Source organism: Macaca nemestrina, chromosome 4 (assembly GCF_043159975.1).
Source record: "Macaca nemestrina isolate mMacNem1 chromosome 4, mMacNem.hap1, whole genome shotgun sequence".
Classification (NCBI taxonomy): Eukaryota; Metazoa; Chordata; class Mammalia; order Primates; family Cercopithecidae; genus Macaca; species Macaca nemestrina.
In genome coordinates, this window is record NC_092128.1 from 41,614,586 (window position 1) to 41,624,540 (window position 9,955).

Consider the following 9,955-nt stretch of genomic DNA (forward strand, 5'->3'; position numbering starts at 1 on the left):
TCCTTGTGGAACATGGTCAGTGGAAGGATCTTAGCAAGAGAACAGTGAGCCACCTTCCCCATAAGCCCAGATCACTTTCTTGTGTAAAAATATTGTTGGCTGGTAGACAAATGTCTAATGGAAAAACATGGTCATACCACTACTTCTCTGTCACGTGACCGTATTGAATTGCTACAGTAAGGTACTGTCCACAAATAAAGTAGTACTGAAAGTCAAAGTTCTAGGCAGCTTTAAAAGATCTTTTTTAAAACGAGTCCTTTTACACTATATGGGCTCTTATACCCCCCCCCAAAAAAAACCTATGTTATTGTTTAAATGTGCAATTTGATGTGGGGAGCAGGACCACTGCCTCCTAGTCTTCTCTCCCTTTGCCCACTGAAGACACCCCTAAGAGCTAGAAGATGTTTTTCTCAGAAACTGCCAGCAGAGGGCAAAGTGGTACTTACTGTTGGCAGCCTTCTGAAACCTTGGCTGGCTCATGCCTTTTCTCCTACTGAGCTGGTATTTCTGGGTTAGATGCCCAGTTTCTTCTGTTATCAGGAAGTATCTCCATTTAGAGGTAAGAGCTCCCTGGGTTAGTTGAAATCATTTTCTCCTTCATGGCCAGAAGGCTGGCAATGCCTCCATTGGAGAGGGGCCATGCAACCATCATTATCTGTTGGAAAACAAAAATGAGTAACTTATCTTTATTATTTGCCACAATATAACTCCTCACTACTCTAACAGTAAGGGAGCGTAATTGGGTTTACTAATTTAGCTGGCCTTCTAAATTAAAAACAAATATGCATATTTAAATCAACAGGAAGAACAAATGCTAATAAATGTTTTCCTTTTATGTAAATCCAAACTAATCCTCCGAAAGGACAAGTTCACATCTTTGGTTGCATGAAATCCACTTGAGGTTTTTTTTCCCCCCTCCCAACCTCTGGTCTGAGGGGAAGCCTGGACAGTGGGTTTTTTAAAGCTCCTTGGTGATTCTTACATGCAGCCAGGGTTGAGACCCACTACTCTAAAACATAGCCCTGATCAGTCATCTTCATTTTCCACCCATTTCTTTTTTTCCAAATGTATCTTTAGAGGGATTGATACATGATGCCTTCATGTATCTTGTTTTCTACACGTTCCTTTTTTACATGTAATTTACTACTCCCCTCTGTACTCCTCCCCACATAACCCTCTCTCTTCACCTGTCACAGTCCTGTGCCTCTTTAAAGACTCACCCCCAGTGCCACCTTCCCTACATGTTTTTCTTTTCCTCCTGCCCCCTACTTTCCCACCTAGAGGAATTATAGCATCTTCTTAGCTTCTAGTAGATGCTGTGTGTTGAATGAGTTTCACTGAATGAATTGCTCTGATTTACCAATTCTTTAAGGCTAAATAAAACTTACTTTAGGTCAGTGCCTTTCTATATGAATTAGTTTCTCTTTGAGTTTAACATGCACAGCAACATGGATAGTCAACGTTATACATTTAATACAGATACTTTGGGGGTTTTGGCCCAGGAAGCATTAAACACTCATAACTCTCCTGTTCCTAAACTCCGCTGCCTCCCTAGGCTTGACTTCTAGGGTGTCAGGAGTACTTTTCAGTCAGGACGCTGTGCATCGGCCACTTGCTCTATTCTTGCACTCCTGGCCTTGAATTGCTATGGCTCACACTAAGCCCTCGTGATTCTCCATGTTCTCATCCTACCTCCTTCCATCCTAGCCTCACACTTCCAGGGACTGACCAAACCACACTGTGGTACTTCATTTCATGTGGACATTTCCTGCCTCAGACCATGAAGGTACACTCCCCTCACCATCATGCTGCAGGTACAGAAACAGACTAGCACACAGTGTATGTCTCCTTTCCTTCCTCTGGGCCATGGCATTAACTCTGTGGATTTGATGATAATGGCAAAATTAAACAACTCCCCTCACCACCGGATTCTGTATAGCAACTAGCTGTTATCCTTATTATAATGCCATAGTTCATGTTTTCTGAATACTATGTATGTGTTGAATTTGCTGGTGTGTTAGACCAAATTACAAGTTGTAATTGGCCCATGACTAAGTTCCATTTTGCAAACTTAACAGTAATTTCTTGTTAGGAGAAATGAGATTGGATCATGGTACCTGCACTGTTTTTACAGTTGTGGCTCCATCACCATCCAACTCATGACAAGCAATATAGCTTCTCATTTTCTTTCTGGTAACTTGACAGCATAAGCATCCTTACAAAACAAAAGCAGAACATACTAAGCAGGTTCACCCTTCACATACCATCAACTACACATGGAGGTGACAAGGATGGACTAGGATGTGTCCCCTCACCAGATGTAGCTCAGCTTTTTTCCAGCCTTCCTTGGACGTAGTTAAAACCGATCCCATCTCTTTTTTGTTATGTCAGGAAGCTCTTGCCTTTCTAAGCTAGCTTCTTGCAGTCTAGACTTCTCTTTCCTTTCCCTGCAAAGGCAGGTGATCTGGACCCCGGATTTGTCCCCTCTTTATTCTCCATTACACATTTGATGTTTTAGTGTGTTTATATTTTCCCAAACCTCTAGCCAAGTGTATATTAGAGTTACATTGCTGTTCCATTTATGATTAGCTGAGTCTAGAAATCTGACACCAAGAGATTTCACTTCAGTGATTTAGGGGTGGTTTAATGGACATGTTGTGTTGGGCCTTAAAGAATTAGGACTTTAATAGGGAAATAGAGGAAAAATGGGATTTAAAGGGGATTGGAGCCAAACTTTATAAAAGAACTTTAGTGACATGGTTAAAAGTTTGGGACTTGTTCTGTGCAGTTAGTGAGGACTTTACCTTCATATTTGCACCGATACAGCCATAATTCTCTGCCCATTTTGTGGGTGACATTGGATTAGGTTGATGAGAGAGAGAGGCAGCTGCTAAAGATAACTGAGGGTTTCCTGTTAAATTCACTGGGAGAGCAGTCTTAACCAGTAATGAGCCGCCAAGCGAAAAGGCTTTAGAAATGAGTAGTATTGAGGAAATGCAATAAATACAGTTTTAGAAAGAATTTCAAGTGTGACTAGACATATAGGTGAATTAGTGGGGTGGAAATGCAGGAGATAAATGAGGGCTAAAGAAAGAATTTTGGGAAGTATTTAATTAGAGATTGAAATACTCTGAAGGGAAAGATCACCAATGTGTGACTTATAGAGGGCTAAGAAAAATACTACCATTTAGGACAGCAGTCCCCAGCCATTTTGGCCCCAGGGACTGGTTTCTTGGAAGACAATTTTTCCACGGACCTGGGTAAAAGGTATGATTTCCGGATGAAACTGTTCCACCTCACATCATCAGGCATTAGATTCTCGCAAGGACTGGGCAACCTAGATCCCTCACTTGCACAATTCACAAGAGGGTGTGCACTCCTATGAGAATCCAATGCTGCTGATCTGGCAGGAGGCAGAGCTCAGGTGGTAATGCTGGCTTGCCCCCGCTCACCTCCTGCTGTGCTGCCCAGTTCTTAACAGGCCATGGACTGGTCCACAGCCTGTGGGTTGGGGACCCCTGATTTAATTGGTCAGTGGAGGAAAAGGATATTGAGGAGTTAAGCTAGGGGTTCTTAATTTTGGCCACATATTAGAGAAGATTTTTTAAAATCCTATGTCCATGCCACACCCCAGAACTATTAAATATGAATCTCTGGTAATAGGGCCCAGCCAATGACTGTTAAAGCTCCCCCAGGTGATTCCAATATCATGTAAGATGATACCCAGGAGAATGCAACTGCCAGGTGAAGTCAGATTTTTCCTGTTAAATTTTAGTTTTGTTTTAAATCTTTTAATGGTTATATTGCTGTTGGCTGCATTATTACCTGTGAAGAGGGGAAGTTATTAAGGTCAGCTCCTTCAGAGGCTTTCAGAGTAGCTCACTTAGTAGGAGTCATATCATGTTTGTTAGTTTGCAGAATTTGATGCAATATAGGGGAAAACACCTTGAGTGGAAGTTGGGAGACCTGAGGTCTTGTCCCAGCTTCACCACTCCGTTCACTGTGGGCAAATCATCTTACCTATCCAGCTTTCAGATTCTTCATGGGCAAAAAGAGACATTGACCAGGTAATCACAGGAGTTCTGAAACACTAGAGAAAGGAGATACATGCAGCTTCCAAGTATGGAAGATCTTGAGCAACCTAATCATAGATGAATGTAGGCTCTGCTAGGGAAGGGATGTTTCTCTTATGTTTTCTGCTCTATGCCCCCAGATTATTTGATTATTGAGTAATAGGTCACTTTTAGGACATGAAAGTAGAAGGCAGAAAAGTTAGGTAACTTACCCAAGGTGACAGTCTGCAGAGCTACCTACAAATTGGACTACTCCAATTTGGTGATTTCCTCATGCCTGTAATTTTGTGAAGTTTCTGCTGGTAAGGAGAGCGATGCCTTAGCACTTGATTCACTGACTCCTATATTTAGAAATTTTGTAACACCAGACGGGGACTAATGAAAATCATGCAGTAAATCTATAGGAAATTAATTACTCAGCTTCTCCTCTCCATTTTCTTTTGATTTTTCATGAGAACCTATAGTTTTAGAAACTCCTGCGCATTTGCTCAAAGAGGAGGCAGGGGTAGGGCTCATAACAGGAGAAGTTGGTGACAATGGCAAATGTGATAAACTTGTGTGGTTTCTCGTCTCTTACAGGAGGTCAGTCCTCTCAGCAGCCATCAAACTACTGAATGCAGCAACAGTAAATCAAAGACTGAGTTGGGTGTTTCAAGAGTTAAATCTTTTCTTCCTGTTCCTAGAAGTAAAGTCACCCTGTGTTCCCAGAACACCAAAAGAAGCAGCAGCAGCAGTAATACAAGGCAAATAGAAATCAACAACAACTCAAAAGAAGAGAATTGGAACTTACACAAAAATGAACACCTAGACAAACCTAACAAATAGGCCTGCCTACAATATTCTCACTATTAACTTCCTCTGTTTCACACAGAAACCAAGGACAACAAGATATAAATACCTTTAAATGGATAAAATGTTTTCACTGTAATATAAGTTATGAGTGCGGGACCACTATTCAATTTTTTTTGTAAAGAATGTATTTATAACCAACATTTTGTTGCTTTTTTTTTTTTTTTTAATTCTGTAGGATTGAACTTCGATACCAAGAAGTTATGCCAACTTTTCAAGTAGTTTTATAATAGAAAAAATTGTAATAGTTTTAATCAAGATGTTCAGGGGTATTAAAACAGAACTGTGTACTGTATCTGTATATATGTATATATGTATGTATATTTAAGGAAGTCCACAAATCATACTACATACATGCTACAAAATGTATAACTTTGGCTTAGATAACATGTACCATTTTAAATGGAGATCATAATTTTATGTTCACTTGATGGGGAATGACTAGAATGGGGCAATAACAAATCATTTCTAAACAGTTATTTTCCATTAAAAGCCATATTAAGTATTTTGCTTGTTAAATTCTAGTTTTATGTTTTAAATCTCTTAGTAGTTACATTGCCATTTGGTAGCATCATGTATATATTTATGCTTATGAGTTTGCATTATGACTCCTGTAAAATATGAAATTATAATGCAATAAAAGTGTTATCTTTCTTACAAAAGTTTTGTACCTAAGTGGATATAAATAACTGCATAAATGAATAAATTAATTCAGAATTAACTCCTTCAATATTATTTCTAGTAGCACAACTGATAATAAAATTGATATTTTCTACAAGTGTTACTTCTAAAATTACAGACAAAATTACTTATACAACTCAGTTAAGATGCTTTGACACTGAATAAAATATTGATTTAGTGAAATCATTTTGCTGTACTTTTTATCTATAGCTCTTTGTAGTTTATGCAACAGATAATTTGTGTTCAATTTAGTAATGCTCATAAAACTTGCCTTCCATGTTAGTATTTCACTAGCTATTCACAAGATTCAACCCTATTAGAAATATCTTAAATACTTAAATGGAGCACCAGGAATTGGGTGCTCAGGGGTTAAAACATCTTCTTTTTCATAAATACCAAAGAAGTATGATTGTACCAGGAATCATTTACTTGTCCAAAGTCATTGAAAGCCTTTTTTTGGCCAGAATGGTTATTTACAATGAAGTATACATACCTGCATTGTATTGCTATTACAAAACGGCACATACCTTAAAAATAACAATGTAAAGATTATGTCACTGATCTTGAGAACAAAACTGAATGCTCTCAAAATCATAGATCATATCTACATTCAGGTGGTTCTAATGTGTTTTTTTTCCCTGCTCACATACACCTGCTTAAATTATATCTAATTTGATTTGTTAGTGATAAGGCATTGTGTTTTATGTTAGCTTTTCTGAAGATAAAGATCCCATTAGTGTACTCAAGAACTAGAGGTGAGAAAACAAAACCAAATTTGGAATACATTATTAAGATGACCTGTAGTAATTGATCCATGTGACTGTCAGTAACATTCAACAAACGCACTTTTTGTAATTGATGGCAGACTGCAAGATGTCTAAAGAGGACACTTAGAACAGGGCTTTCAAAATACAGGTAAAGACCTACCAATGGGTCATTATAGCAATTTAGTGAGTTACAACTAGCATTAAAAAATAGAAAATGTCAGTCATCTTCCATTGTCTCACAGTCAATACAAGAACTGTTTGTGAGAATTTTGTTTCTATCATGTGGATGTAAGAATGTATGTGTATGTATGTAACACAAAGTATAACTGTGGGTCACGGTCAAAAATCTTTGAAAGTCAATACCCTATAATGGCACCTAGTGGTGGCAGTTCTTTACTGCATTAGTTAAGTGGGGGCTGCACTGAGGGGTCATACAGTCTTTGGTGGTAAACAGTCTTGGGGATGAATTAAGCACTGCTGTTTGTTAGCTGTGTGGCATGAGACAACTTTTTTTTTTTTTTTTTTTTTGAGATGGAGTCTCTGTCACCCAGGGTAGAGTGCAGTGGTGCAATCTCGGCTCACTGCAACCTCCACCTCCCAGGTTCAAGCAATTCTCCAGCCTCAACCTCCAAGTAGCTGATATTACAGGCATGCACCACCATGCCGTTAATTTTTTATTTTTAGTAGAGATGGGGTTTCATCATGTTGGTCAGGCTGGTCTCGGACTCCTGACCTCAAGTGATCCACCTGCTTTGGCCTCCCAAAGTGCTGGGATTACAAGCATGAGCCACCGTGCCTGGCCAGTCTTTTTTTTTTTTTAACTACAGAGAAAACATAATAATAATAAAAAAAAAACTACAGGTTGTCCATGAGTGTTAAGAGAGAGAACGCAGAAAAGCCGCCTTAGTTGCCTCACAGATTCATAAAATAAGTAATCAATATCTCAGAACATTTTATGGTATTCCATATGAAGCAAATTTTAAGGATCTGAAGTAAAAGCAATACAATAACAGTAGGAGACTTCAACATCCCGCTTTCAACAGTGGACAGATCATCCAGACAATCAGTATAGAAATATTGGACCTAAACTTCACTTCAGACCAAATGGGCTTAGATATATACAGAACATTTCCTCCAACAGCAGAATATATTCTTCTCAAGCACACACACAACATTCTCCAGGATAGGTCATTATTAAGCCACAAAACAAAACTTTAAGAAGATTGAAATCATATCAAATATCTTTTCTGACCTATGGTATGAAATTAGAAATCAATAAGAAATTTCAGAAAATTCAAAAATATATGAAAATTAACATGCTTAACTACCAATGGATCAGTGAATAAATTAAAAGGCAAATTAAAAATATCTTGAGACAAAAATGGAAACACCATACCAAACCTTATGGGGTGCAGCGAGCCAGTTTTATGAGGGAAGTGTACAGTAATATACATCAAAAAAGAACAAAGATCCAAAATAACCTAAATGTCACACCTCAAGACATTAGAAAAGCAATCCCATTACTGCACATATACCCACAGGATTATAAATCATTCTACTATAAAGACACATGCACAAGTATGTTTATTGTGGCACTGTTCACAATAGCAAAGGCTTGAAACCACCCCCAATGCCCATCAGTGATAAACTGGATAAAGAAAATGTGGCACATATACACCATGGAATACTCTGCGGCCATAAAAAAGGATGAGTTCATGTCCTTTGCAGGGACATGGATAAAGCTGGAAACCATCATTCTCAGCAAACTAACACAGGAACCAAACACCGCATGTTCTCACTCATAAGTGGGAGTTGAACCACAAGAACACATGGACACAGGGATGGGAACATCACACACCGGGGCCTGCCGGGGGGGAGGGGTGTGGGGCTAGGGTAGGGAGAGCATTAGGAGAAATACCTAATGTAGATGACAGGTTTATAAGTGCAGCAAACCACCATGGCATGTGTATACCTATATAACAAAGCTGCACATTCTGCACATGTATCTCAGAACATAAAGTATAATAATAATTTTTAAAAAAAAGAAAGAAAAACAAGGACAAACTAAGCCCAGAGTTAGAAGAAAGGAAATAAAGATCAGAGCAGAACATTTTTAAAAAGTTGCAGCATTCCAAAATCTTTTCAAATTGTAATAATTCACAAATGCTGGCAACTATATTATGAAAATTGGATTTTAAACCATGAGTGTATAATTTAATTCATAGAAATATCTAACTGAAAATTAGTAACTATAACACTTTAGCAATTTTCAATTTCATTCTATTTTAAGAGTTTCTCCAAAGTAGGCTAATACATTTTGTAGTTATTTATGTAAAAGAGAAAACAAGTAGACTTTATAAAAGCTAGTTATTAGAAGTAGCCAATTTTGATAGGCAAGGTCAATTTTTCACAAATACAATGTTTTTTATGAGCAGTTAATCCTTAGTGAACATTAAATTCAGTTGACTAGGCCCAGGCATCACCTTATTTAGGCATCTGTTCTTAACAACTAAGACCCATTACAGGAAAGTCACTCTCTGAAGTAATGTGATGCTTTCTAAATTCTGTCCCATCCCTTTGCAAAATCATTTTATTCAGATAACATTCTACAGGTGTCAAAGGAGGAAATGAGTGAATAGATATCCTCTATTAGCCTGGTTTTGACCATGAATAAATATGTTTAGCTGTGTATCAAGATGGCCATTGAGTGTGAATTTGAAAGAGAAGACTGGGACACACACTGAGAAGGAATGTGCAGTTACATGCCACATCTAGTCTGTCTTTCATAGTGAAGCACTCATATCAGGAGCTGCCAGCTCAGGTTCTGGCCATGGAGTTAACTACAGTGACACTTAACATCTCTGGCTTTAATGTCATCATGGTAAAAATTCAGAGGGTTTTTCTGCCTCCTAGAAAGAAAAACACAATGGAAACATTTTAAATCCTGCCAGTTTTTCCAACATATCCTGATACCTTATAGTAAGGGCATCAGCTGTGTATATCACAAAAGTCATTTCAGTTGTAAATTTAAGCAAATCAAGAATATATTTCTCCTAAGATAATTCAAATGTTCACATCTGCTCAGAGTGGCTTCAAACCTTACTTATTTATTAAAGTAATATTGTGCTAGGGACTAGGAATAAAGCATTAAGACATGCCAGGCACTTTCCATCTTAATAGGGCTCAGACAGTAAATAAAGAAACAAAGCAAGATAATTTCTCATTGTGTATGTTCTATAAAGGAAATCAGTAGAGTGATGTATTAATAATACAAAGCACTTGGTAAAGATCATGGAAGGAGGATTACTTTAGAGCAGAATGGTTCAAGAAAGGGTCTTCAGGGATCAGGGTACATAGCAGCCAGGTTAAGCAGCATTGGCAACCCTTCTTATGGAAAAATAGACAAGTGGGATTAAATTACATTAAACTAAAAAGCATCACACAGCAAAGGAAACAATCAACAGAGTGAAGAAGCAACTTACAGAATGGAAGAACATTCTTGCAAACCACATAGTTGATAAGGATTAATATCCAAAATATATAAAAATTCAACTCAACGGAAAGAAAACAACCCAATTAAATGGG

At 38.0% G+C, this 9,955-nt stretch overlaps 1 protein-coding gene across 6 annotated transcripts in view; it reads left to right on the top strand.

Annotated features, from left to right (window-relative positions):
* Positions 1-4,947, top strand: part of LOC105475487 (cortactin binding protein 2) — a 161,011-nt gene extending 156,064 nt beyond the window's left edge. For all 6 annotated transcript variants that reach the window (XM_011730758.3, XM_011730773.3, XM_071094575.1 and 3 more), the window contains one exon: positions 4,653-4,947. In XM_011730758.3, coding sequence (XP_011729060.2) covers positions 4,653-4,898 — 246 coding nt within the window. In that variant the 3' untranslated portion in view covers positions 4,899-4,947. The remainder of the gene's footprint in view (positions 1-4,652) is intronic.
* The last annotated feature ends 5,008 nt before the right edge of the window (positions 4,948-9,955 follow it).